The sequence below is a fragment of the Trypanosoma conorhini genome (genome assembly GCF_003719485.1).
Source record: "Trypanosoma conorhini strain 025E chromosome Unknown Tco_14.4_contig_00163, whole genome shotgun sequence".
NCBI classification, from domain to species: domain Eukaryota; phylum Euglenozoa; class Kinetoplastea; order Trypanosomatida; family Trypanosomatidae; genus Trypanosoma; species Trypanosoma conorhini.
Window position 1 is genome coordinate 3,679 of NW_021704251.1, and position 26,371 is coordinate 30,049.

The window sequence follows — 26,371 nt, forward strand, 5'->3', positions numbered from 1 at the left end:
TGCCGTGACGCTGCTGTGGTCTGTCCGCGACGCCGCCCTGGTGTCGATGATGTCGTACCTGTGGAGTGACAGCAAAGAGGACTCCTTGGTGAATGCCGACCCGTTGGAGCGCGAGGTTGCCGCGTGCTCGGTGAGCCCCGCTGCCGCGGTTCCTGCGCTGCGCCTGTTTGTGACAGGGGGCGCGGCGTGCGGCAGTGTTTCCCAGACGGAGGTTGCTGTGACGGCGGGGCGACTCGACGCCGCCGCTGAGGTCCCCTTCGTCGTCGGCGACGCGGATCCCCGCTCGGTGTTGGTGTTTGCGTGTGGCCCGGCTGGCCTGGTGCGAAGCGCGAGGGACGCAGCACTGGCGCTTGGGGCAAACTTCCGCGAGGAGAGTTTCAACCTTTAGAAGGGTGGTGTAGCAGGGAGAGGAGGTGCTAAGTTTTTTTGTTTTTGTTTTTTTCTTCTGGCCGTCAGTGCAATGGCCAGTGCACTGACATGGGGCGGGTGAGTACAACTTCGACAACTGTTTCTAGGAAGTGTAGCATACTAATTACAACCGCAAAAAACTCTCACCCAACTGTAATGACTGCCAAAATGGAACTGTGTGTGCGTGGTTTTTGCGTGGCCGGCGTCGTTCCGCCGTGTTTTCGCTTTTTGGGAGAGTAAAGGGCGACATGTCACGAATTGGACGCGATTATTTTCCACGCAGCCCAAAAAAAGAGGCGGAACCAGCTGGTGGGGGCCTGCGTTTCTGCGGGTGGCCACCTCGCCACCGCCTGTTGAGGTTCCGGCGGCGTAATTGTGGTCTGGGTGTAGGTGTTTTTTGTATTATTCAACTTTCGTTTGTTGTGTGATGTGTGATTGTAGTTTTGTAAGGATTTTGTTATTTTTAGGATAGTTCGTTTTTGTTTTGTTATCGCTTTCTGGCTTTTTCTTAAATTGTAGGATGTCGACTTGTGTTTTGCGGGAGTGTTTATGTCGCTTGTAGCTCGTTCTACCTGCGGCTTGCGGATTTGTTGCGATGACGCCTTTGGTGTGGTTATTTGGTACGCACTTGCCTTCCGCTTTGCCTTTTTGCACGGATAAACTTTGGCGGTGGGGGGCGTGTGCGCACTTGGACACTCACACACAGTCTGCGTTACAAGTGCACATATTTTTCTTTTTCCTTAAAGAGTGAGAGAGAAAAAAAAAAAAAAAGAACTGTGTCGTGGTCGAGCTGCTTTAGTAGGTGACGAATGTCGCAGACGGTTTTGCTTCACGTAGATGTGTTGCGTGGGCGGAATTATCCGCAGACGGAGGACGACCCGTGCGCGTGCTCCACGCGGGTGCGAGTGATGCTGTACAAGAGCGATCTAACGGAGGCCCTGGGCGATGTGTTTACTACTGGGCTGCAGGAGAATTCCAATGCTCCCTTTTACAGTGCGGGTGTGGACTTTGAGCTGCCGCTGGGGCTGGAGGGCGCCGTGTTGGTGGTGGAGGTGGAGGAGACGACGCGGCGGATGGAGCCGTATGTCATGTTCTACGGCGCGCAGCGGGTGTCGCTCTCGGCGAAGGGGAAGGTGGAGGAGGTGATCGCCCTGACGCTGACCAATCCGCTTGAAAATCCGGAGGCGGCGGCGCAGGAGGCGATGGAGGCCGCGGAGAGTGCGACGCCGTGCCCGGTGCTGAGCCTTCGCTACCACGTTGTGCGGCAGAAGAGCGCCGAGGTGGTGGAGGATGTGCACGCGGATGTTGAGCTGCCTGCCACCCCAACTCTCACGGGTTCGTGCCGCATCATCCCAAAGCACTCCCAGTACGTGTGGGTCAACCTCACATCCGACGCGCGCTGGTTGGAGGCCTTTCGCTACTGGCTTGTGAGCGATTGGCAGGACAGGGCCCCGCTGCTTGGGAGTGCCGCGGCGACGGAGCCCGCGGGGAATGGGCCTACGAAAGGTGCGGCCACGACAAAGTCGCCGCCGCGATCCACGCCAGTGTTGGATGTGCGTACGGTTGGCGACGTCATTATAAAACGGTGGTGCTGTTTCCGCTCACATGAAGTGCTGACGCGCCTGCGCCTTTGCGCGGAGGCGTTTAACAGCGGGGAAAAATCGCTTTACTTTACCCGCGAGCAGGAGTTGTCCTATCGACTTCAACGCAAAGAGCGTGTTTGCCTTTTGCAGGAATTGATGCAGGCCTCGCTTCGCAATATGGGCGTCTCTGGGCTCCGTGACACCCTGGACCGTCTCTGGATTTTCTTTTCCACCGGCATCAAACACGATCCGGCGGGTCCGCGTGTTCTCACCTACGAGGCACGCAGGAAGGTGCGGGAGGCCGGGTTCGACTGCCGCGACAAGGCGGTTCTGCACTCAAGCATCCTGAACTTTCTCGTCCCCTCCCTCACCATGGATCAGTGCGACGAGTTTGCCGCGGCGGAAATGGACGAAGCAGAGGCGGTGGACGCCAATTCTGCGGCAAATCCAAAGGGTGAAAGTAATGGCGACCACAACGATTCGATGTCTGCGCCCGCCTCCGAGGTCGCCTTTGCGATGGCGCTCGTAGATTACATCGGCGCTTTGCTGGACACCCTCACGGAGACGGAGTTTGTGGCCGCCCTCAAGGCCTTTGAGCCGGCGGTGGTAAAGGCGCATCAGCGTCTTAAGGGCGACGCCAAGGATGAGATTAAGCGTGCGCGCGGCAGGCTCAAGCCGCCGCTGCAGCGGGAGCGGAAGCCGTACTTCCCCGGTGAGGGCATCAAGATCGACCACCTTGACATATTGGGCCGCAGGAAGAAGAGCTTTCACCTACGTTAAAGTTTCTACGCGGTGTGAGACGGCCCGTCTTTTTTTTTGTAGAGTTTTGCAGCGATGCCCCATCTCGAGCAATGAAAGACCCGCACAGTGTGCTAAGATTGACAAGGAGTAAATAACAACACAAAGAGGGGATGGGGGGATGATAACAAAAAAAAGAAAAACGAAAAAAAACAAAAACAAAAACGCAACACCTCAGCATGGGGGAGGGGGGGGGAACACCAAAATGCAGAGGAGGAACGCGGTTGCACTGCGTGGCAGATGCTGCTGCGTCTCCTCCCGCTCTGTTTCTCTCTTGCTGGCGTGGCTCTGGGAGGTGTGGGCGTCCCGCGTGCCACAAAGTGCAAGGTGACGAAAGATGGCGATGATGCTTTCTCCGATGTGTTTCTGCGTGTATGTAGGTGTGTGGCTGCCGGAGTACTGTGGCCTGGGAGAGGATGTAGGCAGGCTTGCCTGTGCAACGCAGTTCGTGATTGTGGCATCACTTTGCGTTTTGCGCAATTTTGTTTTTGTTTTTACTTCTTACTTTAGCTTGAACTCGCAGATTTTTTTTTATGTTTTCATTTTTGCTTTTTATTGTTAGGACAGTTCAGTCTTCTTTTTTTTTGTTCTCTGCGTGAAAATGGAATGCGAAATTGTGAGATCCTTCTCGCGAACAACGACAGCAGGTAGTAGGGCGCAAATCAGCAGGCGCGGTGAAGTATTGGGGAGTTTGCAAGATCGTTGCGTCCGCATGCCTTATGAAGGCATGTGCTCGAAGCGCCTTGGAAGATATATATATATATATATATATCGATATATCCATAAGTGTGTATGTAGCATATATGTGCGTTGTCTTTGTCCAGTTCATATGCATCTTATATGACTATATCAATTGCGTCGTTTGCTATGCTCCAAGAAGAGAGTTCTTTTTGTCCTTTTTTTTTCTATTTCCTACTCGTTCTTATCTTTTCCTCACTCACTCTCTCTCTCTTTCTCTCTTTCTACATATATATATATATAGCTTTTCTGTGAATAAACTGGTCTGTGTGTACCGTTACCTTTTTTTCTTTGTGTTGTCTGTGCTGCTGCTTGACGTCGGTTGTTTCCTTCTTGATTTTGCTCCTATTGTTTCTTTGTTGTTTTTTCTTCTTCTCTTTCTCTGGTGAGGAAACAATAGCTGGGGTGGCGGTTGTGGGTGGGAGGGCTGTTTGCCGGCTCCGAGGCGGAGGGAACTGTTGTCTGGCAAGCATTTTTTCCAACTATAACCCCAGCTGCCCCACTTTTTTTTTCGCAGGCCCAGGCACACACGCCTTTGCGTATGCGCACGTAAGTTTGCTTGCTTCTGTTTCTCTGCTGCTCCGTTAATTATTTTTCGCACATTCAGGCAGGGCGGGAGAGATTCAGTGTGTAGCTGGGCGGGAGCATGCCACTGAGGAAGCGGCGACCGACGCGGGGTGGGCGGCTTTTCCCTTTTTTGTTTCTATCGACACTGTTGTTTATGATGGCTGCGTCACCGCTTGCGTCTGTGGGGGCGGCGGAGCTCGCCGTGGTGGAGGCGGCGTGCGGCTCGACTATTCCAGCGGACAGCCAGTGGGTGGTTGGCCCGCTGTGGTCCTTCCGGCCGCTTGCGTGGGGCCCACTCGCGCGTCTTGCGGATCCTAAGCTGCGCTTTGGACGCGTCTCTGTGAGTAGAGAAGTAGAGGACATTGTGCGTTCCGAGGCGGGGGTGAACCCAAGCGGCGTGGTGCTGTTTGAGTTGAACCCGCTTTTTCACGCCGTGAATGAATGCCTGTTCTACTGGAACCCGCTGAAGGCGGCAATGGACGGCACCGTGGCGACTGCGGCGCGTGTGATCGCCCTTGCCGTCACCAGCCTTAACGCGTCGTGCCCGACGCCGTCGCAGGTAGAGCTCACGCTTCAGTACAATGAGAAGGTGATTCATTTTCTTCCGGTGGGCGTCGGGCAATCCACGACGTACTCCCTCAGTTTCTCAACGAGGGATTTGCGTTGGCCGGCCTTCTTTAAGGCTCCACCCAGCTGCGTGGTTTACCTGCTTTTACTCACGAATCGCCAAGGATCTATTCATAGATGGTACGCATGGATTCCGGCAACGGTTTTTACAGGAGCGGCACTGTTGTTGGTCACCACGGTGGTCCTATTTCGGTATGAGCTGCCACCAGGAACAACCGCCATGCTGTTAACACTCTTCTTTGTGGGTTATCTCGGGAGTTGCATTGGCCTTGTGATGGAGGCACTTTCTTGGCAAAGCGCCCTTGGCCGCATGTTCCCTTTTCCTGACGCAGTTACCCTATACTGTTGTCTCCCGTTTTTCTACCTGCTGGCGCTCCTGCTGGTGCTGCTGCGTCATCGTCATTGTGAAGTTTTGTTTCACGCCATGTTGCGCCTTGCGGTCTACGGCTTAAACTTTGCCCTCTGCTGCGGGTATTGGGTGGCTGGGGATGTCTTGCTTGGCTCCTTGACGTTGGTACAGTTTCTCATGTCAAATCTCTTCTTGTCGGCCGCCTACTCCTATTTTGCAGTCATTCTTGGGCGCTCGCAGCTTCGGGCCGAGCCGATTTCCAGTGCGTTGTGGTTTTTGTGGTTTGCCCCGCTCACTCCTTTCGCTCCATGTCTCTTGGTGTACTATGATCTGTACATGATGCAGACGGGCAGCCAGCCACCCGGCACCTTGAACTCGATGCTACAGAAGGCGGTTGTGATGTACGACACACTGACGTCCTTCCCGCTACTTTTTCTACAAAATGCATGGGGGATTGCCCTGCTTGCCACAGCTACGTCCTACCACATGCCTTTCCTTGTTATTCTATTTGCGGCCCTCCTGCTCTTCGCTCTGCACTTCATTTTGTCGGTCAGGGAGTACGCCAAACTCCGCAGTCGCTGGGTACGCCAGGGCGACCTCACGGAGGGGAGAGGCTGCTTTGGCTTTTTCTGCGACTGGTTCAAGCTGTGGGCCGCACTTGAACGCTGCGTCCGCGATGTGCGCCGTCAGCGGCCAGCGGAGCTGGAAACCCGACGGGAATGCCGCTCGATGGCGGCGATGGGTGGGGAGAGACCAGCGGGGGCGCCACCCGAGGCGCCCGCGTGGCAGGCCCACAGGCCGAACGAGGAGGAGTTGTCGTATTTGCCTTCATCAACCGACTTGGAGAACGAGGGGGAGCAGCGGAAGGAAGACTACTGGCCAGCAAGCGTCAGCAGGTAGGTGGGGAGGCCGCAAAGGGAGAGAGAGAAACAAACAGAGAAAAGATGAAAGAACAACAACGACAACAGACACCGCAAATTTAGGTGGGAGAAGCCGTATCTGTCGTGGGTGGCGACGGCGGAGACTGCCGCCGCGTGGTGATGGGAGAGTGGCTGCACATCTTTCTGTACTTTTACGCGTCCACGGGTTTGGCCATGAAGCTCTTGGGGGGTGGTGGTGGTGTGTGGGTGCAGTGATTGGTGCCGCGCTTCGTGTGCGCAAAGCATCACATGTTCGATGTAATTTTATTTCTTATTTTATTTGTGCCATTTCTTATTTATTTATTTTTGTTTTTGTTTTCACCTGGTGGAATCGGGAACTTTTCTTCGCTCGACTCACCGGCTGGTAGGCTGCGTCGCCATGTGGGGGTCGTGGCTGGACCAGATACACAAGAAGCTTGACGATGTCTCCGGACTCGCGGAGCAGGCCATAGGCGGCGTCTACGGAGAAGAGGAAGAGGAAGAGGAAGAGGAGGAGGAAGAGGAGGCGCGAAAGGAAGAGGACACGCGTTTGCAAGCGGAGGGCACGAAGCTGACCGGGAAAGAAGCGGCAAGCGGACAAGGGGCGGACGTTGTCGGCAATGCGCTTTCGCAGCCGCCAGCGTCGCCCGAGCTGTGGCAAGGAAGTCTCGTAACGAACCTTTCCACCTCTAGCAACGAGGCGATGGAGCTACAGCCACCTCTGCGGGAGAGAAAGACGCTGGCGGCAACGACGACGCACGCGTCGTGTGACGTAAAGAGCGCGCTGTGCGGAACCTCGGCCACACCCGCAGAAGAACCTACCGGCTCCGTCCTGGCGGCTGTTGAGGGCACCGAAGCGGGGCCAATTCCACCCGAACGGTCACCGTTGCAATCGGTGGAGCCTGTGGAGACTGCCGCATCTCCGGTAGCAACAGCAACATCAAGGACGACAGCAGGAGAGGAAGGAGGAGGGGCCACGGCGGCGGCGGCGGCTGCGCCGCAGTTAACTCCAGATACAGCGGGGCGTGCTGCGGTGACCCTCGAGGCTGCCCACTCCATTGCTCAGCACGGCGCAGCACCACATCTCAGTGGAGTCAAACACCCCCCCAGTGACAGGCGGCGGAGGCGAGGAGCAGCTGCTGCGGTTCCAGCAGCTGCTAGCGGACGAGATGGAGGTGTCACGGCTTTTGCGGGAGGAGAAAAACCGACTTGAGCTTCGTATAAGGATGCTGGAAAAACAGTTGAATAGTTTTCATCAACTTAAGAAGAACGCCGTTCTGGCGGACCCGCAGAAGCTGGAGGCCCTGGAACGGGAGGGCTTGGAGCTCTCCAGCGAGCTGGGGAGGGAGCGCGAGCGGTACAAGTCGCTGTAAGAGAAGAAGACGCGGGTGGAAACTCGGCTGGAGGCGTTGGAGCAGAGGCTCGCTGAGTCTGCGCGGAAGGAGGAGGAGCTCCAGCAGCGTACAGCGGCCTTTCACGCCGACAGTGAGAAGGCGAGGCGGCGTGCGGCGGAGCTTAGTGCGCTTCTGAAGGAGCAAGAGGGCAAGGTGCGGCTGCTGCAGCAGCAGCTCTCCTGCGCCGAGCAGAGCCACGCGGAGCTGGTGGCACGGCACGAGAGGGAACTCTCTGAGCAAAAGTCGGAGCTGAAGTTTCAGAGGGAGAACACGTCAGGCACGCTGATGTCTCTCCAGCGGGAGAAGGAGGCCCTTGTATCATCATTGCAACAAAACCAGGCGGAGTACGAGCATCGAATTCAGGAACTGGAAAGTAAACTCATTCAGGCGAATCGTCGCACGTCTCAAGCAGAGATGCGGCTCACAGACAATGAACGTTCCGCCTTGGCGCCCCTTCGCGAGCTCCGGGCCGCGTTGGACGACGTGGAGCGGCAGAAGAAGCGCCTGATGGAGGAGGTGGAGTACTGGAAAGGGGAGTTTTCCGCGATGGAGCGGGGGCGGGAATCCGAGAAGAAACACTTCACACAACGACTAACCGATATGCAGAGTGAGATGCAGCTACTGCAGAACGAGAGGCTCGCTGTCGAAGAGGAACTGCAGCAGAGCAGGGGGAAACATTCACGGGCCCAACGGGCTTTGGAACACGCTCTGGAGCGCGCCTCCCAGGCAGAAGCAATGAAGGAGCAGCTGACAGTTGCGTTGGAGGAGGCGCGAAGGCGGGTGGACAGCGCCAGCTCCAGCAACAGCAACAGCAACAACATTGGCGCAGTAACCCCGATTCCTGGCGCGGGGATGGGGGAGACTGCAAGACATTCAACGCCCTCCTTTGATGCTAGCCACAGTAGCATAGTGCGACCCTTGTTTTCAGTGGATTCTGCCGACTCGGTCAGTGACGTCTGTCGCGGCAGCCGGAGACGTGTGGAGCGGGAGTTGGTGCGACAGGCCGTTGAGATTGAGCGACTCCGCCGCGTGGAAGAAGAGGGTGCGGAAGCCAAGCAAAAGCTTTTAGTTATTGCCGCCCAACATGATCTGCTCATGCAAATGTATGGCCAACTTCGGGAGGAGCTTCAGAAAAAGCAACTGGAAGTGTCCCCAAAGTAGTTCTCTTGAAGTGTCATTAGTTACTGCACGGGCACACTTGCACAGTGTTCTTTCTCTTCCCTCTTCCTCTGCCTCTTTATTTCTTTGTACCTCCCTGCGTCGAAGCTCTCGTGAGAGGTCAAACCAGGACGAGCGGAGGAGTGATATAGAGAAAAAAAAGGTGAGAGAATGCGAGGAGTGCGTGTGGTTTTGGGTTTTCCACCTTGTTTTTGTGTGGATGCACAGAGGCAATGTGTTGTCCGTTCTAACTCTTGCCTTTTTTATTTTGTTTTGTTTTGCGTTCATTTTTTTTTTTTGCTACGTTTCACTTGATGGTTATTATTGTTATTATTTCCCCCCCCCCCTGCCTCTTCTTCTTTTGGGCTTCGTTCCTTCTTCTTGCCGTCGACGCGCAATGGCGCACCCAGCGCTCGGGACCTGGCCTTCTCTGTCTCGCTTCTGACCCAGGCGTGCGGGGCAGTCGTGCTTGGAGCGGCGCTCGTATGGCTGCTTCGCGCGCTGTGCAGCATGCGGGCCGGTGGTGCTCCGAATCCCTCCGGCCCGGGCGGAGCCGCACCGCTTCCTCCCCCACCCGACATTGAGATTGGCGCTGTCGTCTTCATGACGAGCGTGCAACACGCGCAGGCCTCTAAGCGGCGGCTCACAAGGCAGCAGCAGCAGCGGCGGGAATCCGTTGCATTTATGGATCAACTGCTCTTGCTGCGTCATGGGGAGCGGCTGGACCACGTGGATCGGGCGTGGCGGGCCATCTCGCAGCTACCAGACACCGATCCCCCGCTTTCCGCCGCCGGTCGACGGCAGGCCCTTGAAACAGGGCTCACGTTTTTGCGGAAGCGAAGGCATGGTAAGGTGCGGCAGCGGGCGTTAGGAATGCTCTCGTTGCTGCTCGTTTCCCCTTTTCACCGTTGCATCGAGACAGCTCTCATTGTGAACATCGTCGGCTTTGACGGGAAGCTTGCCTTGTTTGTCGATCCCCTGTTGTCAGAATGGCACTCCGCAAAGTTGTTTTCCCGTCCACCGAGGTTGGGCGGCAGGTATTTCTTCACCACAGACACGATCACCTTTAGGCCGCACTGGGAGACGTTGTGTACGTCTCTGGGGGCCTTTTTTCGCTCCGCTGGGGGCGGCACGGAGGACGACATTGACGATGCCATGACCGCGCGATGGCTGACGGTGCTTGAGGAGCGGTGGGCACAGAAGCCTGCCTTCCCTGTCTGGACCTCTGCCTCGATGCGGCAGTCGTTGCGCAGGAAAGCGTGCGCGGAGGATGGTGCGGCGCAGCGTGTTTTTGGCAGCATCAGCAGCGACCTCACGGGTATAAATTACCCAGAGAACCCGACGCATATGCTGCGCCGAGTTGGGGAGGCGATTCAAGTGCGTTTTGACGCCAGCGCAGGGGAGGCCGCTGGCGTGCCCATGTGCGTTAAAGAGGCCGAAGCGCAGGAGGCAAGACGTCTGCCTCGGAGATTTGTGCATCAATCAGCGATGAGGTCAGCTGTGGCAGCGGCACGCGAGGAGGGTGCGGTGCTGTTGCCACCAACCCGTATTATGATGGTGACACACGCGGAGGCGGTGGCGATGGCGGTGAAGCACTGCTGCCCCAGGCACCACAGCTTGGACAACCGAGTTTCCGCCCCGTACTGCAGCCTCACCGCCCTCTCGCGTGTGAATGATTATTACTGCACCCTCGACGACGAGGCACCGGAGGCGCGGAGACCTCGCAAGGGGTCAGAGAAGTCGTGGTGCGTGGCGATGGCGGGGTCAACAGAGCACCTGCAGACAACTATTCTCCTGCAGTACAGTTAGTTTGGCAGCGGGCAGTCGCCACAAGAGGTGACAGTATGCACACATAAATATATACATATACCTATCTATATGCGCACGACAAGGGCAACACCAAAGCGAGACTGAAAAAAAAAAAAAACTCATCTGAACAGTTCTTGCTTGAAGACAAAAAAAAAAAAAGAATATGCCGTTACCCTTTTCTTCATTCTTTCTTCACTTCTCTTCTCTCATTGCTGAGCAGCTTAAAGGTTGTCGTGTCGTGCCTTTTTTGGACAAGCGGGAGGGTAGCAGGTGTTTTTTGTGTTTCCACCTTCACATTTTTTTTTGTCTTTGTTTTTCAAGGGCTTCGTCGCTGGAGGCCTCGAATGCCATGCCCCGGAGGAATTTGTGCCAGCAATGCAAGTCGTACGACGAGGGTGCCGAGGATCCCGGGGACAACAAGTGGTACTGCACGGCCTGCTGGTCGGCCTACAACGACGGCGACGGCAACGCCGCGAGTGGCGCGGCGAGGGGCCATCGCCGTGGCGACAGGGAAAATAAGCCCCAGAAGGAAGCGGCTCCGCGCCGGAAAAAGCCGACTATCATGAACAGTTGGGGCCACGACGCTCAGGCCGCCCTGCGTCGACTGGAGGGCATGTACGCAAGCTGCTCTCATCAACGACGTCCCAGCACCTACGCGACAAGCCTGCTGGAGGATGTGTTGACGGTCATGGCTGACACGGAGAAGCAGCGGCGCACAAGTTCCTTTGTTGGGCAGTTCATGCAGCGGCAGCAGACCATCACGGTGGTGTCGCATTCTGGAGAACCCATTTCACCACGTGGCGATCGCGTGGGAAGTGTGGGACGCTCCGCATACCAGGAGAGCCGCAAGGTTCCGCTGGATATGCTGCTCTCGAGCGTGGACGATATAGTGTCGCAAATATACGTCTGCTTTGATGAGAGCATGACGCAAATTATTCTGAATGCCCTTGACAAGGTCACGGCGTGTGACACAGAGAAGCAACGAGATGCGGCGCGGGTGCGTGCCATTGACGAACTGCTGCAGACCCTTGGCGACGAGCACTACGACCTCCTCCAGTGCGTCATGCACCGACCGCGTGACATCTTTCTGCGTCTCCTGGAGGAGTTCTGCACTCTGGAGGACGACGATGACGGGCCGGACGCCCGAAACAGTTCCTCCACCTCTCCACAACACGCACTAGCACTTCGTTTTGTGAAGACAGCGAAGCAGCGCTCAGCGATGCGGGAGGTGGAGTTTGCGCGCAATGGGGAAACGGTGGATCAGCGTTGGCTGGCGCACATGACACAGCGGTATCGACAGCTCATGCGGGAGTCGGAGTTGGATCAGATCTTTAAGCGTGATCTTAGCGTCACTGGCTCTTCCATGGCCAGCGGGTTCACTGTGACGCAGAAGAAGGACCACCTCCGCATTCATGTCCCTCCACCTGCCCAGAAGGTGATGCCTGTGACTGAGCGCGTGTGCGTTGCCACATCCCTGCCGGCGTGGACACACGCGGCCTTTCTCAGCGTCACGCACCTCAACACCATTCAGACCACGCTCTTTCGAACAGCCTTTTACACGTCGCAGAACATGCTTGTGTGTGCCCCGACGGGCGCGGGCAAGACGATTTGTGCCCTGCTGGTGATGCTGCGCTGCATTCAGGAACACTTTGAGGAAGGGACGTTGAATCGTGACTTCAAAATAATATTTATTGCCCCCATGAAGGCACTTGCACAAGAGATGGTAGAGAATTTCTCACGCCGTTTGGCACCATTTGCCATGGTGGTGCGGGAGCTCACGGGCGACATGCAGCTGACCAAGCGAGAGATCGCCCAGACGCAGGTGATTGTAACCACACCAGAGAAGTGGGATGTCATCACGCGCAAGCAAAGCAACGAAGACTTTGTTCAACAGGTCCGACTGATTATTATTGACGAGATTCATTTGCTAAATGAAGACCGCGGTCCTGTGTTGGAGGCCATTGTTGCTAGGACCCTGCGTCAGGATGAACTGCATGCAGACCAACGGCAGCCGACGCGCCTTGTTGGCCTCTCTGCGACGCTGCCAAACTACAAGGATGTAGCCAACTTTTTGCAGGTCGATCTCGAGGAAGGACTCAAGGTGTTTGGGCCTGAATACCGCCCAGTACCACTTGAGCAGACGTTTCTTGGCCTGCACACCGGCGCAAAAGACAAGGAGCAGCAGCTAGATTGGCTTGCGTACACGGAGGTGGTAAGAAATGTGCGTGAGGGACACCAAGTGATGGTGTTTGTACACTCGCGGAAGCAAACCGTTGGGCTTGCCAAGTACTTTGTCGGGGAGGCGACGAAACACGCCCAGGACAGTTTGTTTAAACCGAGCGGCACCTTGCCGAGTGAGGCGGTGAAGCGGGGCTGCAGCCTGCAAGGCCGCGACCTCACAAGTCTCTTCTCGGCCGGCTTTGGCGTTCACCACGCCGGTCTGATTAGACACGACCGCACCACGACGGAGGGCTTGTTCCGCGACAGGTTCATAAAGGTGCTTGTCTGCACCAGCACCCTTGCATGGGGCGTGAATCTGCCAGCACACACCGTTATCATTCGCGGGACCCGTTTGTATGACCCAAGTCGTGGGGGTCTTGTTCCCATCTCCGTCCTTGACGTGATGCAGATCTTTGGCCGCGCAGGTCGACCGCAGTACGACACAAGCGGCCACGGCATTATTGTGTCGGACGAGAAGGACGTGGGGCACTACCTTCGCCTGCTGGCCAACGCGCTTCCCATTGAAAGCCAACTGCAGAAAAATCTTGCCGACCACCTCAATGCGGAAATCCACGCCGGAACCATCTCCTCCATTGTGGAGGGCTCCAGGTGGTTGGAGTACACGTACATGTGGCAGCGGCTGCGGGTGAATCCGCTCATGTACGGCTTGAAAATCGCAGCCGTGCGCCGCGATCCGAAGCTCAAAACCGTGCGCTACGAACTCGTAAGTAAGGTTGCGGAGGAGCTGGCGAATACTGGTATGATTCGCTACAACCAACAGACAGGTGCGGTTGATACGACAGAACTAGGACGCATCGCAAGCCATTATTACATTTCACATGAGACTATTGCGACATTTAACCAAAAGCTGCGGCGACCAGATGAGACATGGATCGATAGCCTGGATATGGGTGCGGCCATGGATGTCATCGCTTCCGCAAGTGAGTTTTCGCAGTTGCGTGTACGACAGGAGGAGCTTGACGAGTTGCAAAAGATACACTCCATGCTGCCCAAGCAGGTGCAGCGCTACGCGATTGTCGGCGAAAGCACTGATGAGACAAGCGTCGAGTGGAAGGTAACAACCCTCATGAAGGCCTACATTAGTCGGATTCACGTTGATATGCATTCCTTGGCCTCGGACGTCAACTATGTGGTGCAAAATGTGCCTCGTATTTCGAGGGCACTGTTTGAGATTGAGACGCAGCGCGGACATCCCTTGACCACGGCCGTGTTTCTGACCCTTTGCAAGTGCATGGAGCGGCGTTGCTGGGAGTTTGAGCACCCCCTGAGACAGTTCAACGTGGACTTCACAGATGCCGTCCAGAGGCACCTTGAGCAGAAGCGACCGAGCATGATGCTGCTGGAGGAGCTGACAGCGCGTGAGATTGGGTCGTTGGTGCACAACCAACGCATGGGTAGCGTGATCGCCGGGTTGGTGGCGTCGTTTCCCGCCGTGAACCTCAGCGTTGATGTTCAGCCCATCACACGCACAATTCTTCGTGTGAAGATAACCATCACCCCGACCTTCACCTGGAACAGCCGTCATCACGGCTCCGTGGAGCAGTTCTGGCTCTTCGTTGAGGACCAGGACAACAATTTCATCTTCCACCATGAGATGGTCTTGCTGAAGCGGAAAGAGGTGGAGATGGGCTTGCCGGTCATCGTCGACCTCTCGGTTCCAATTGTTCCCGAGTACGAGATGTACTCGGTACGCTTTTACAGTGACCGTTGGCTCGGCAGCCAGGAGGATTTCACGTTTTCTATCGGGCACCTGCACCTGCCGGAGGATACGCAAGTGACGACGCGGCTGCTGCCTCTCGCGCCTCTCCGTCGTGAAGTGATTCCAGAAGCCTACCAAGCCATTTACGAAAAATTCCCACAGTTTAATGCGGTGCAAACGCAAGTGTTTCACGCCTTCTTTCACACGGACAGCAGTATTTTCCTTGGAGCTCCGACGGGTAGTGGCAAGACTGTGGCGGCGGAGATGGCGATGCTGCGCGTCTTTGAGAAGTGTCCCCCCGGGTCGAAGATTGTGTATATTGCCCCGCTGAAGGCGCTTGTGAAGGAGCGGGTGCGAGACTGGACCGCACGATTTGATCGGCGTCTCGGTCGACGTGTGTTGGAGCTCTCCGGTGACGTCAACCCCGACATCGCCGCCTTGGTGCGGGCGGACATTTTATGCACAACGCCCGAGAAGTGGGACGGTCTCTCGCGCAATTGGCAGGTGCGCCGCTACGTGACGGCGGTTCGTCTGGTGGTCTTTGACGAGATTCACATGCTTGGCTCTGACCGTGGCCCAATTCTTGAGGTGATCGTCAGCCGCATGCGATACATTGGCTGGCATCGTAAGGCACCCATCCGTCTCGTTGGTCTCTCCACCGCCGTGGCGAACCCGGCCGATCTCAGTTCTTGGCTTGGCATCCAAGAGAGATGGGCGGTGTTTAACTTTGACCCTTCTGTGCGGCCGGTGCCAATGCGTGTGTACATATCTGGTCACCACGGCAGCCAATACTGTCCTCGCATGGCGGCGATGAACAAGCCAGTGTATAATGCGATATGTGAGAAGAGCCCCAACAAGCCTGTTATTGTGTTTGTCTCCTCGCGGCGGCAGACGCGACTGACGGCAATGGCTCTCATTGGATTTCTGTTGATGGAGCAAAACACGGCCAAGTTTGTGCGCATGGACGTGGAGGAGGTTACCGCACTCACCGAGAAGATCAGCGACGTCAACGTGAAGCACTGCATGCAGTTTGGTATTGGCATTCATCACGCCGGCCTCCTGGAGGGAGACCGCACGGAGGTGGAAAACGCCTTTCTTCTTGGGAAGTTGCAGATTCTAGTGGCGACGTCGACGCTTGCGTGGGGCGTCAACTTCCCCGCACACATGGTCGTGGTGAAGGGCACAGAGTACTACGACGGGAAGGACAAGAGCTACGTGGACTACCCTATCACAGACGTGCTGCAAATGATTGGTCGAGCGGGCCGTCCACAGTACGATGATGAGGGAATCGCACAGGTGTTGTGCCACGAGCCCAAAAAAGGTTTCTACCGCAAGTTTCTCTACGATCCCTTTCCGGTGGAGAGTGCGCTGCATCAACAGTTGCATGTACACATCAACGCCGAGGTTGTGGCTGGAACAATCGCGTCTCGACAGGACGCCGTGGACTACTTGACGTGGACGTACCTCTTCCGTCGACTCGTGAAGAACCCGTCGTACTACGGCGTGGAGGATCGCTCGCCGAAGGCGGTCACAATTTTTATCTCCAACCTTATCGCCAACGTTTTGGACGAGCTTGAGGACTGTGGCTGCATCGCCTCGCCTGAGGAGGAGGCGGAGGAGGAGGAGGATCGTAAGGGGGCAAATGCCGCTGACAGTGACGGTGAAAAAGACCCGGACGCGTTGACCTGCACTGTCCTCGGCAGGCTATGCTCTTACTATTACCTCTCACACAAGACAGTCCGTTACTTTGACCACCACATTCATGCTGACAGCTCGCACTTTGATGTGCTGAAGGCGCTGTGTGAGGCGGAGGAGTTTAATGAGATGCCTGTGCGGCACAATGAGGACAAACTCAACCTGATGCTCAGTGAATCCTTGCCACTGCCAATCAATCCAAACAACGCGGAGTCACCCCATGTGAAGACGTTTCTGCTTTTCCAGGCGCATTTCGAGCGGGCCACTTTGCCCGTCTCGGATTACTACACGGACCTGAAGTCGGCTCTTGACAACGCCGTGCGTGTAGTGCAGGCGATGGTTGACATTACCTCAAACAACGGGCACCTGTACGCCGCGCTACGCTGCATGTCGTTGCTGCAGTGCATCGTGCAGGGCCTGTGGTGGCACTCCAGCACTCTGCTTCAGATACCGCATGTCACGGCGGCGATGCTTCCCACGATTGCCGCACGTTGCGGCAACCTTGAACACGCGGCTCAAGTTGCGAATAGTTCATTTGCCGCAGTGCAAACACTACAAGCGGTGCTGCGCGACGACTGTGGTTTGAGTGCAACGCAGCTCCGTGAGGCGATGGCGGCTGTACGCGGGTTCCCTCTCATTGAGGTGCGACTGCGTCTCTCGCGAATGCTCGCGTCGAGTTCGAAGAACGGTGCTGAGGAACACTTGGGAGCTGGGGCAGGAGTGGCTGCCGCTGCGGAATACGCGTTGACGGTGCACCTCACACGTCTTTCCCTGCAAACCAAACATGTCGTTGCCCCACACTTTACGAAGCCGAAGGACGAGCAGTACTGGCTCGTGGTGGGTTATGAGAAGACAGGGGAGTTAATCGCCTTGAAGCGCGTCAACCGACTGGCGAATCGCGTGGAGGCGACTTTGCATTTCGACTGGGACGACGACTGGGCCGAGTTTGCAGAGGGCGGTGCGGTGGCTCTCAGCCTGTACCTCGTGTGCGACTCGTACGTGGGACTTGACCAGCAGTACACCTTCAGCGTGCCGCTGCCCACCGACGCGCGACCCGACGGGGGCGGGTAGCGCAAACCGGGAGGACAAGCAGGGCGGGACAGGAGGAGGCGGACGAGAAGCACGAAGCTGGGGGGAGGGTGCTGAGGAGATGCGGGGGGGATGGGGGTTGCGCGGCGGCAATGAGCGGAGTAAACCAGGGCGGGGCTTTGGAGCGGAGGTATATAAATGCCACACGACTGCGTGGAGAAGCGCTGTAATGAAGGAAAACGCTCGGCGTTTTTTTTCTTTTGCTTTACTTCCTCCCTCCCTCCCTCCCTCCCTCCCTTTCCCTTCGCTTTCGGCGTCGGTGCGTGGTCCGTTTTTTTTTTTCCTCCTGACTTTGTCATTAGACGACCGGCGTCTTCACTTGTTATTTTTTTTTTCCTTGCTGGTGGTCTCGCTGCACGGCCTCAAAACAACATCAAGTAGCTCGGCTGTCGTGGGCTTCCCCTCGGCCTGCCGAACAGCGGCGGCGGCAGTTGGCAGCAACGGCGTTCGCAGTGGCCCCCATGTCCGCTAAGCCTTTGCTCACCGGCAGGTGTTTTTGGGGAAGGCGGATGACGCCAAGTGGCCCACTTGTGTACACTGCCGTCGGGGACTGCAGGGAGCGCAGCTACGGTCAGCGGACACCGATGAGTTTTCTCGGAAACACGTATTATGAGCGGCGCTTCGGGAAGGCAACTTCCTCCCACGGTGCACCACCCGGCGGTTCGTTGTCGCCGCCGCCGCTCCGCGCCGGGGACGTTCTTGTGAGGATGGGCTCTGCTGCGCCGGCGGCGTTGCGTGGTCGCCGCATTGTTGATGTGACGGGTATACACACGAGTTTCCTGGACGCCTCGGAAAGGGACGCAAGTGCCCGTTGCTGCATAGACGATGTTGTGCATTCGATGCACATGCACGACGGTCACGAAGTGCCGGAGTTGAACCGTGGCAGCGTCGACATTGGCAGGCTTGCGGTGCTGTGCGCATTCCCGGTGGGCGGAGCGGCTTTGCTGCTTCCTCTTGAGAACGTCTCGCGAACGTTACTAAAACGGCGGTCCTTGGGGTACCGCAGCGAGGAGGAGGGCGTGCAGCTGGTGCGCGTCATCGCGGAGGGCTGCTGCGCCGGTGCGTCGCGCGGGCTGCGCCTGCGTCCCGTCATGCGCAACGATTGCATTGCAGGCGTCCGTCTGGAGTGAGGCAAAGCGTGGAATGCTTGCCAAGGTGGACGCGGTGCGTGTGTGTGTGGAGGCTGTGTGTGGAGGAGAGGGGGGTGGGCCTTGTCAAGGGGCTTTGCGTCACACCGTCGGCGCCGCGCTCGCCAGCCAACCAACGAAAATATATATATACATATATATATATAGCCACGCACGAAAAAGCGATGTGGGAAAGGAAGGGATGAAAAAAGCGACACGGTACTTCCCCGTTGTTTGGCTGTGGTTGTGTGTGATGCATGGCGGGTGTTTCCCTGCTGTGTTCTTTTTTATTATTGACGCCGCAGCAACTGCGCTTCTGCTCTTTGCTGCTTCTCTCCTTTTCACTTCCTGTAGTGTGTGTCTGTGTGCGTGTGTGTGATTCGATGCCGAGCGGACCCAAGTCGAATAAGTTCACGAACCGCCACGCGGCGGAGGCTCGCGAGCGCGATCAGGAGCGCCAGGCGAAGACGAAGGCGGTGCGTGAGCAGACGATGGAGGACGCCAAGTGGGTGGAGGATGATCCAAGGCAGCTGAAGAGGCTTGCCAAGCAGCAGGAGACGGAGGAGAAGGCGCGGAGGCAGGAGGAGGCGCGGGCGGAGCGGAAGGAGCAACTGGAGCGGGAGGAGCAGGAGTTGGGCCAGAAGGTGCCGCAGAAAGTTTCACGGCGGCAGATTCAAAAGGACCTGTCAAAGCTGCTCAGCGACTACGACAAGGGAAAGGAGAATGAGCGCCGGCGGCAACCAGGGGCTCTCGTCGATAATGCGGAGGCCTCACTGCCGGAGAGCAATCCAAACCGGGCGGCGAGGAAGGAGGCTAGGAACAGCAGCGGCGAGATAAAGGCAACCGGTGGCGTCACGGAGGCGCTCTCAGCGTTGCAGTCTGGCATGCAGACGGGGGCTGCGTCTGTGACGGAGGATCGCCACATCGGCAAACGTGCACGCGTTCTCTACCGGCAGTTCTGCGAGGAGCACCTTCCCACGCTGCGTGAGGAGAAACCCAGGCTGCGCCGCACGCAGTACGATGAGTTGCTGTGGGAGATGTGGCAGAAGAGTCCGATGAACCCCTTCGTGCAGCGCAGTGAGCAGCGGTCGAAGGAGCGTCTTGAGCAGGAGCGCCGGTGGATGCAGGGGGACGACGAGGAAGAGGGCGAGGACGACGAGGAGGGGAAGAAGGACTGATGTGCGGAGGCGCTAGACGACTTTGGGGTGAGTGGGGGGTGGGGGGCATCCTGCAGGGAGAAGAAGAATAAAAAGAAGAAAAAGAAAACTAAAAAGACAAGCAAACAAACAAGAGTGGGAATTAGGCGCAGGAGTAAAACAATGAATGTCAAAGCCAAACTCATACGCGTTGAATGCTTAGCGACACAACTCAGGCAACATTTAATACTCTACAACTGTAACGGGACTAATGGATCGGCACGGGCGCAGTCCTTTTTTTTTGTTATTAAACTCTTGCATAGAACTGGGTCATGACAGCTCATTGTTGTTTGCTTCCCCTCTCCCATGGTTTTTCTTCGTCTTCCGTGCCTTTAACCACGTTCTCTCCTACGTGTGTTTTTGTGTGTGTGTGTGTGAGTTCTTGCCCATCGTGGTAAGAAGGCGGTCGCATTGACAGTTACACAGTCGCATTGGGCCGTCCCACCCACCGACTCATACACACAAGCACACAAAGTGGTCTATTTTTCATCACACTTCTTGCAATGCCGCCGCGAGCACGACCAATGTTTGGTCGTGCCAACCGCCGGGGGAACAATCCTTCCTCTCCCACGCGGCGCGGAAGCGTGGCGCCGCTGGGCGACGTGGTTGCCTCCACCTTTGCTAACGTTGACCTGCGCCTCACAAAGTCTGCCATGGCAGACTATTCGAAACGGTGTGAAACCATGTCACGTGAGAATGTTTTGCTGCGGAATCAGCTGGAGGAGCACGAGTCCGACTCGATCAAGGTGGTGCAGCACCTGAAGGAGAAGCTGCAGTGCGCGGAGGCGGAGGTAAGCGAGCAGCGGGGCGAGATTGAGCGTCTTCTCGCGGAGAGTGCGGAGGCGGAGGAGGCTCTGCGACACCAGTACGAGCATATTTTAGAGGAGCGGGATGCGCAGATGACGCAGTACGCCGCCATTGTCCAGCGACTGCAGACAGAATTGAAGGCGGCCGCGCAGCAGGTGCATGAGCGGGAGCGGCACCGGCTTGAGCTGCAGCGGCTGCACGACGAGATTGAGGACATGCGAACACGCCACGACGGCGAGATTGCCGCACTGCGTTTTCAAACTGTGGACCGCAAGATGCGGCTAGTTGCGCTGGAGGAGATGATGCGGGAATCGTTCAAGACGCAGGTGGAGAAGGAGTCCGAAAGACTACTAGAGGCGAAGTCCAAGGCGCTGCTAGAGGACCATGAGTCGCTGCAGTACGAGCGGGTTCGGCTGACACAGGAAATTGAGGAACTGGTGCAACTCACGACGGTGAAGAACACGGAGTGTGCCGATGTCAGGCGGAAGGGGGAGCTGCACCAACACGCCTGCGAGGAGGCACTGCGACGCATTGTGCTGGGCAATCGTCGCGCACGGGAGTCTGAGGTAAAAACGCAGCGGTTAGAGCGGCGCGTGAAGGAGCTGATACAAGAGAAACAAGCGATCCGGGACGAGCTCTCGCGCCAGTACGAGACACAGATACAAAACTTGGAAAAGACGCTTGCCGAGACGCGCAGCTCGCTGCAGTCACACCGCGTTGAGCTGCAGCGACTGCGCCACGTTGCCTCGACCATAGTGGACCAGCGCTCTGACCTTGAGAGGTTTTTTTACGTGGCGCTCGAAGACGTGCGGCGGATGCGGTCGAGGGCGCCGCGACGGCCACCATTGGGCCCCCCGGTGCAGCTGCCATCCCTCCCCGCCGCCGACGGCGGCAGCGGCGTCCACCCGCAGAAGCAGCAGCAGACTCCGCCGGCGGCAGGGATGCGGGTGCCCTCCCCTGTGGCGGTGAAGGGCACAACCTTCCTAACGGAGTCGCCGGTAAGTGCTCCTGCCATGGGCTTAGCCAGCGCCACACCTTCTGCTGTGGCCGTGAACACAACGGTTGCTTCGTCGACGCGGCCCTCGTCCTCTGTGGCGGTGCCGTCACCGCCCCCTGGAGCGGCACCGCGGCGGCGGGGTGGCGGTAGCGCAAGGCCGACGCGCGATGCCACGAGTAGCAGCAACGGCGTCTTCATCAACCTCGGTGAGGGCGGTGAGGGGGTGTACCTGAGCGACCTGTCGTGGGAAGACAAGGAGAAGATCATCAAGGCGCTCCTCTTCTTCATCAACCAGACATGCTACCAAAGGCTGCCAGGGGGCCATGCGGCGAAGCGGGAACCGACACCGATGGAGGCCTAGGCGCCTCTGCCTGCGTGGAGTGAGCTCACGGATGCATGATATTCCTTGGGTCTTCTTCCCCCTCCGTTTTTTTCCTCTCACGGTCATGTCTTTTTTTTTGTTGTTGAGTCTTACTTCCTCTGATTTAATTTGACGTTTTTGTTTTTTTTTTCCCCTCCCCTCTCTCTCGTATGTTGCGTTGCTCAGAAGTTTTCTTGCCTCCTCACGCACTCACACCGACGGCGTGCTTCTCTGACGAGGATGGTCGCCGCCGCAAGTGGAGCCGACGAATGCGAAACAAAACGAGAGGGGGTAAAAAAAAAACGTGAGACAACAACGACAAAAAATCTCAGTGAAACGTGGTGTGCAGTCGTAATGCATGCATACATATATATGCATAAAGTTCCATGTAAGGATATGTATTATAGTGTCAAGTGTGCTTTACTGGACACAGGAGTCGTTTCTCTGGCTATGTGTGTTCGACGCATACGCTACTCTCTTTCTGCACATCAGACATGTAGGCACACCATGTACTTTGCAGTGGTCTCACTGTGTATTGTACGGAAGTAGGTGTGCATCCAGGTACATGATCATTCTCTTCTCTTGCCTCCACTCCAAGATGTCTGTGTGTGTGTGTGTGTACCGCTTCTTCTGCTTTGCTTTTGTTCTTTTTTTTTTGCTCAGTCAATGGGAGGAGATGAACTTTGACGATCCTTTCGCGGGCGATTTAAAGTCCATTGACGCTGTCATGGCGGAATTCTCTGCTGAGCAGCGTCGTCGGTCACAACCACCACCACCACCACCGAGCGGGGCATCAACGCTGTCAGCGGCAACCGGCAGCTTCTCGAGCGCGTTTGTGGAGGGCCGCGCAGGCAGACGCGGCGTCGTGTCCCCTAAAGGCCTGGGGCGACAAGCACCGCCGGCGTCTGCATTTTCGACAGTGGCAAAAGCACCAGCTTCCACGGCGGCGGTAAAAGAAGAGCCCATGCCGTGGGAGGTAGATGACATCCCTCCCCCGGCCACGCGCACAAGTGCGACTGTGATGAGCTCACGGGGTGCGTCGTTGGTGACATTTGTGGGTGGGAGCGGCCGACACGACGCGGTTGCGGCTGCACGGAATGACGGCGACGACGAAGATCCGCTCGCCTTTCTTGAGAAGACGACGTCGTCAGCGGTGCTGGCTTCAGGGCGAAGCCAGTACGCAAACACTGCGGCTGCCGCGCCTCCGCAGGAGCACGTGGAGGACGCGGAGATGAAGCGGCAGACACAGCGACGTGATCTTCTCTCCTCGCTGGACGCTGTTGCGATGGAGCTTGATCACATGCATGGTATGCTCGACACCCTGCAACTACGGGCGGACACCGAGTTAACGGAGCTGGAGACAAAGATCATCGAGAAGCAGACGGAACTCGCCTCCAGCGAGAGCCGCGTCGTCAGCGAGCGGCGCCAGTATGACTCGTACCACCAACGACGTCTGATGGAGATAAGTGAGCGCACCCCCGAGCTGCTGCAACGACAGCAGGAGGAGGTGACGGCGGCGGAGAAGGAGCGCTATGGGGCCCAGTTGCGCGCCCTCACGACAGCGGTAGAAGATGCCAAGGTCAGAATAGATCGGCTGTCCCAGCAGCGTGAGTTACTGCTGCAGCAACATAGATATGATGAGCAGGGCATCTTCCTAGCCCTGGCAGAAGAAGAGACGAGGAGTGAAAAGAAGTCCGCTGCAGATGGGGGTGATTCTGGCGGCATGGATACTGCAGCAGAGGAGAGTCACACAATTAGTACTGATAGCGATAGCGGTGTTGAGGCCAAGATGAAGGCCGCTCTCCGACTGATTCGACGACATCATGATGAGCGACTGGAGTCCCTTGCAAGCGGCGTGGTGCAGTTTCTTCACCAGGAAACCAGGGATGTTGCCGGAGAGGTGCGTAAGGTGCACGAATTGGCGTACTTGCAGGATGCTGTCAGGCGCAAGGAGGATCTCGGGGAGTTCATGCAAGACTTCCTGCGGCGCTATCGCGAGTTTTTCCAGCGTCGTACAGAGTTGCGATCACGCAGCATGGCTGCCCTGCGACAGGGATTGCAGCAAGCTACGGAGCAACTGCGTTTGAACGCCAGGCAGCGTTTGGAGTCACGCACGCGAGAGGTGGCGGCGAAGATGGAAGCAGCCGCACGGCGCTTCGAACAGCTTGCATTGGAGTCTGCCGAGTGTCTGCAGCGAAAAGCCGCCGCGGTGCATGAGAGTGACACGCTTGCGGCAAAAAGCCAGCGAGCCGACTTGGAGAACCGCTGTCAAGTGGAGCGGGCTGTCACGGAGAGGCTCCAGCAATCTGAGGAGGAGACGCTGCAGAGGCAGCTGGAGCGAATGCTGCGGATGGGCAACGACGGGGCCAAAGAAGACGACAGCAATGAGGTTTGGAATGGCGACGGTGCGGCGCTGCAGAAGCAGGTGGCGCAGGGCATGTGCACAGCGAGGGCGGAGTCCATCGCCAGCAAAGTGCGCCAATTGGAGTCGTCTGTGCAGCAACTTCTCCGCGAGCAGCTGATGTGGAACCAGGCACACCGCGTCGAGGGAGAGGGCCACTTGTTCCTGACAGATGAGGAGGTTTTCTTGCGTATGGCGTTGCAGGAGAAAGAGGCCACCGTCGTGGCCTTACTGCAAGAGGTGCAAAGCCGACAGAGTGAACTATCGGCAACGCGTCAAAGATGTGGCGAGCTGCGGGAACACATCGCTGCCAACCTCCAGGAGGACGTGCAGGCTGTGCGACAGCAACGCTTGGCGCGGGAGTCTCACCTTGCGAGCGTTGAACTCCTCCGCATGGCGTGGGAGAGGGAGCAGCGGGAGCTGCTGCAGTGGGGCCATGAGGTGATGCTGACTCCTGCAGGTCCCACCGCTCCGCTTGCCCCCACCGCCGCACGCACACACCTCCCGACGGCCAGCACAACGACAGAAATAATGCAGCGACTCGCGGAGCGCAACCGGGCGATTATGGAGGAGCGGGCGAAAGTGCGCGCCCAGCGGCGTCGTCTCTTTCACGCGATGGAGAAGGAAAATGCCGACGTCTTCGCGAGGCAGCGCGAGACGGAGTCGCGTTGGATTCAGATGTGTGAGCAACTACTTAGCCTCGTGGTAGCGGAGGAAGCGGCGACGGCGCGGCGGGCCGCCGTGGGAACGGAGATTGCGAAGATGGCGGCGATGAGGGAGCTAATAAATCACGACAAGGATCTGTTTCGCGCCCGCCGCGAGGAAATGCAGGAGGAGGTGGAGCTGCTCAAGAGGGAGCTGCAGGCGGCGCTGACGCAGAAGGCAGAACACGATGCACTGCAACAGCAAATTACCGCGGAGCAGACGGCGTTGGCGCAGAAGCAATATCAACTGGCCATTGAGCAGAGCCGTGTAGAGACGACTGCTGCGGCTGAGGCGGAAGCGGAGGGGCAGCAGCGACGACAGCCGCCCCCAAAAGAGCCGCCGCACGCTGGCCGTCCGCTCTCTTTTGGGAAGTACTCACCGTGTCCCTCCGCCGACGTCCTCCAGGAGGTGACGGGCTGCGATAACATCCCTGCCCCAAAAGTAAGTCAGCAGGAGCAGCAGCCGCCGCTGGGGATGGCGGGAAGAAGAAGCACGCTGCCCCCCAGCATGATGCCCCCGAACGGTGGGGGAGGCCCGAGTCGCGCTTCATCCTCTCTGGAGGCGGCGGGGGAAACGGGCTTCTCCCCGTAATCCGTACAGTTCTTAAGTTTTATTTTATTTATTTTATTTCTAGTGTTGTTTGTTTCGTGGTGCGGATTAGCATCGCCGCGTCAGAAACAGACTTGTGTGATGCACGCTTGCGCTGCCACTCTATGCGCTTGCGTTAGGGCAGACCGACACAACGTCCCCCCCCCCCCCCACCAACTCTGTTTTTCTTTTTTCTTCACGAATTCACAAATGAAAAGGAGCATAAAAGCGAAGCATGAAATGGGGGAAATGGGTGTTGGAGGGAACATTTTGTTGCGCTTTGCATCCCATGTCGGTCCATGTGTCTTTTTTTTTAGTTTCGTTTTGCTTTTCCCCCCACCAGAACAGAGTCCATCTGTGTGATAGCAATTAGTTGTCGTTAGTCGAGCATGCAGCAACCTGCGTCACTGAGTGTCAGCGCACCTCCCGCGCCTGTGATCAAGCGTGCGACATCGGTGAAGCTCACCTATGAGGAGGTGCGGCGCGCTGCCATGTTTTCCGTGCTCGACGATTTTGCTTTCCAAACGCAGTATAAGCGCCGTGCCCAGCGCCTGAAGGAGACCGGGGGTAACGTGCTGGTGATTTCCAATCCTGCTGGTGATCCGGTGGAGAACGTCTCAAAGGGTAGCTCGACACGGCTGCTGCGAGAGCACTCCAGCGCTTCGTGGGGTGTGTACTTTTACCAGTGGAGTTTGTTCGGCCTGACTGGCATCTCGTCGGTGGCAACGGCGATGGGGTTTTATCTCACCATTTACCACAACCGCATGTTTTTGCCCCTCGGCCCAATGGCGGCGGCGGTGACGTGGCGCCTGTGGGACCTGTTGGAGGCGGCGTGGGAGCAGCAGCGTTACATTGACAATGCCGCGCGTCTGCGTGACTCACGCCAGGGCAATCCGATGAATTTGGTGGCGAAGCGCACCGCCACTCAGGGAGAGGTAGAACCATTGGATGATATGATGTAGTCGGCGGCACCTTGAGAGAAAGGGCGAAAAAGCAACTGCAACACGAATCCAAAAAGGAAGCCCCCGCCCAAAAGGAACGAGGGGTGGTCTTCGCCCTCTGTCTAGTACTCCTTTTTGTCACACCTCTGTTATTTGCCCGGGGCGTGTCTGTGTTTCATGTTGTTTGCTTGCGT

General features: G+C 57.2%; 12 protein-coding genes across 12 annotated transcripts, besides 15 other annotated features; all 12 read left to right on the forward strand.

Annotated features, from left to right (window-relative positions):
- Nucleotides 1-49: 49 nt before the first annotated feature.
- Tco025E_03543 (ferric reductase) lies at nucleotides 50-388 on the forward strand (the record flags this gene model as incomplete). The annotated part of the gene is made up of 1 exon (XM_029370461.1): nucleotides 50-388. One exon carries the CDS (start codon nucleotides 50-52, stop codon nucleotides 386-388), a length of 339 nt encoding a protein of 112 aa, XP_029229402.1.
- A 33-nt stretch (nucleotides 389-421) lies between these two features.
- Nucleotides 422-445: a microsatellite.
- A 772-nt stretch (nucleotides 446-1,217) lies between these two features.
- Nucleotides 1,218-2,771, forward strand: Tco025E_03544 (uncharacterized protein; the record flags this gene model as incomplete). Its single annotated transcript, XM_029370462.1, has 1 exon — nucleotides 1,218-2,771. The coding sequence occupies one exon, from the start codon at nucleotides 1,218-1,220 to the stop codon at nucleotides 2,769-2,771; it is 1,554 nt and encodes a 517-aa protein (XP_029229403.1).
- Nucleotides 2,772-2,915: 144 nt separating this feature from the next.
- Nucleotides 2,916-2,954: a sequence feature (A-rich).
- A 315-nt stretch (nucleotides 2,955-3,269) lies between these two features.
- Nucleotides 3,270-3,350: a microsatellite.
- A 189-nt stretch (nucleotides 3,351-3,539) lies between these two features.
- Nucleotides 3,540-3,594: a microsatellite.
- A 127-nt stretch (nucleotides 3,595-3,721) lies between these two features.
- Nucleotides 3,722-3,753: a microsatellite.
- Nucleotides 3,754-4,248: 495 nt separating this feature from the next.
- On the forward strand, nucleotides 4,249-5,970 carry Tco025E_03545 (uncharacterized protein; the record flags this gene model as incomplete). The annotated part of the gene is made up of 1 exon (XM_029370463.1): nucleotides 4,249-5,970. One exon carries the CDS (start codon nucleotides 4,249-4,251, stop codon nucleotides 5,968-5,970), a length of 1,722 nt encoding a protein of 573 aa, XP_029229404.1.
- Nucleotides 5,971-6,002: 32 nt separating this feature from the next.
- Nucleotides 6,003-6,041: a microsatellite.
- A 212-nt stretch (nucleotides 6,042-6,253) lies between these two features.
- Nucleotides 6,254-6,308: a microsatellite.
- Nucleotides 6,309-6,369: 61 nt separating this feature from the next.
- On the forward strand, nucleotides 6,370-7,182 carry Tco025E_03546 (uncharacterized protein; the record flags this gene model as incomplete). The annotated part of the gene is made up of 1 exon (XM_029370464.1): nucleotides 6,370-7,182. The coding sequence occupies one exon, from the start codon at nucleotides 6,370-6,372 to the stop codon at nucleotides 7,180-7,182; it is 813 nt and encodes a 270-aa protein (XP_029229405.1).
- Nucleotides 7,183-7,648: 466 nt separating this feature from the next.
- Nucleotides 7,649-8,524, forward strand: Tco025E_03547 (uncharacterized protein; the record flags this gene model as incomplete). Its single annotated transcript, XM_029370465.1, has 1 exon — nucleotides 7,649-8,524. The coding sequence occupies one exon, from the start codon at nucleotides 7,649-7,651 to the stop codon at nucleotides 8,522-8,524; it is 876 nt and encodes a 291-aa protein (XP_029229406.1).
- Nucleotides 8,525-8,780: 256 nt separating this feature from the next.
- Nucleotides 8,781-8,857: a microsatellite.
- A 174-nt stretch (nucleotides 8,858-9,031) lies between these two features.
- On the forward strand, nucleotides 9,032-10,330 carry Tco025E_03548 (uncharacterized protein; the record flags this gene model as incomplete). The annotated part of the gene is made up of 1 exon (XM_029370466.1): nucleotides 9,032-10,330. The coding sequence occupies one exon, from the start codon at nucleotides 9,032-9,034 to the stop codon at nucleotides 10,328-10,330; it is 1,299 nt and encodes a 432-aa protein (XP_029229407.1).
- Nucleotides 10,331-10,504: 174 nt separating this feature from the next.
- Nucleotides 10,505-10,537: a microsatellite.
- A 142-nt stretch (nucleotides 10,538-10,679) lies between these two features.
- Tco025E_03549 (activating signal cointegrator 1 complex subunit 3) lies at nucleotides 10,680-17,036 on the forward strand (the record flags this gene model as incomplete). Its single annotated transcript, XM_029370467.1, has 1 exon — nucleotides 10,680-17,036. One exon carries the CDS (start codon nucleotides 10,680-10,682, stop codon nucleotides 17,034-17,036), a length of 6,357 nt encoding a protein of 2,118 aa, XP_029229408.1.
- A 229-nt stretch (nucleotides 17,037-17,265) lies between these two features.
- Nucleotides 17,266-17,292: a microsatellite.
- A 271-nt stretch (nucleotides 17,293-17,563) lies between these two features.
- Tco025E_03550 (uncharacterized protein) lies at nucleotides 17,564-18,184 on the forward strand (the record flags this gene model as incomplete). Its single annotated transcript, XM_029370468.1, has 1 exon — nucleotides 17,564-18,184. The coding sequence occupies one exon, from the start codon at nucleotides 17,564-17,566 to the stop codon at nucleotides 18,182-18,184; it is 621 nt and encodes a 206-aa protein (XP_029229409.1).
- A 139-nt stretch (nucleotides 18,185-18,323) lies between these two features.
- Nucleotides 18,324-18,348: a microsatellite.
- Nucleotides 18,349-18,530: 182 nt separating this feature from the next.
- Nucleotides 18,531-18,559: a microsatellite.
- Nucleotides 18,560-18,564: 5 nt separating this feature from the next.
- Nucleotides 18,565-19,359, forward strand: Tco025E_03551 (uncharacterized protein; the record flags this gene model as incomplete). The annotated part of the gene is made up of 1 exon (XM_029370469.1): nucleotides 18,565-19,359. One exon carries the CDS (start codon nucleotides 18,565-18,567, stop codon nucleotides 19,357-19,359), a length of 795 nt encoding a protein of 264 aa, XP_029229410.1.
- Nucleotides 19,360-19,428: 69 nt separating this feature from the next.
- Nucleotides 19,429-19,471: a sequence feature (A-rich).
- Nucleotides 19,472-19,729: 258 nt separating this feature from the next.
- Nucleotides 19,730-19,757: a microsatellite.
- Nucleotides 19,758-19,901: 144 nt separating this feature from the next.
- Nucleotides 19,902-21,542, forward strand: Tco025E_03552 (uncharacterized protein; the record flags this gene model as incomplete). The annotated part of the gene is made up of 1 exon (XM_029370470.1): nucleotides 19,902-21,542. One exon carries the CDS (start codon nucleotides 19,902-19,904, stop codon nucleotides 21,540-21,542), a length of 1,641 nt encoding a protein of 546 aa, XP_029229411.1.
- A 599-nt stretch (nucleotides 21,543-22,141) lies between these two features.
- Nucleotides 22,142-22,162: a microsatellite.
- A 56-nt stretch (nucleotides 22,163-22,218) lies between these two features.
- On the forward strand, nucleotides 22,219-25,239 carry Tco025E_03553 (uncharacterized protein; the record flags this gene model as incomplete). The annotated part of the gene is made up of 1 exon (XM_029370471.1): nucleotides 22,219-25,239. The coding sequence occupies one exon, from the start codon at nucleotides 22,219-22,221 to the stop codon at nucleotides 25,237-25,239; it is 3,021 nt and encodes a 1,006-aa protein (XP_029229412.1).
- A 386-nt stretch (nucleotides 25,240-25,625) lies between these two features.
- On the forward strand, nucleotides 25,626-26,198 carry Tco025E_03554 (uncharacterized protein; the record flags this gene model as incomplete). Its single annotated transcript, XM_029370472.1, has 1 exon — nucleotides 25,626-26,198. One exon carries the CDS (start codon nucleotides 25,626-25,628, stop codon nucleotides 26,196-26,198), a length of 573 nt encoding a protein of 190 aa, XP_029229413.1.
- Between the last annotated feature and the right edge of the window lie 173 nt (nucleotides 26,199-26,371).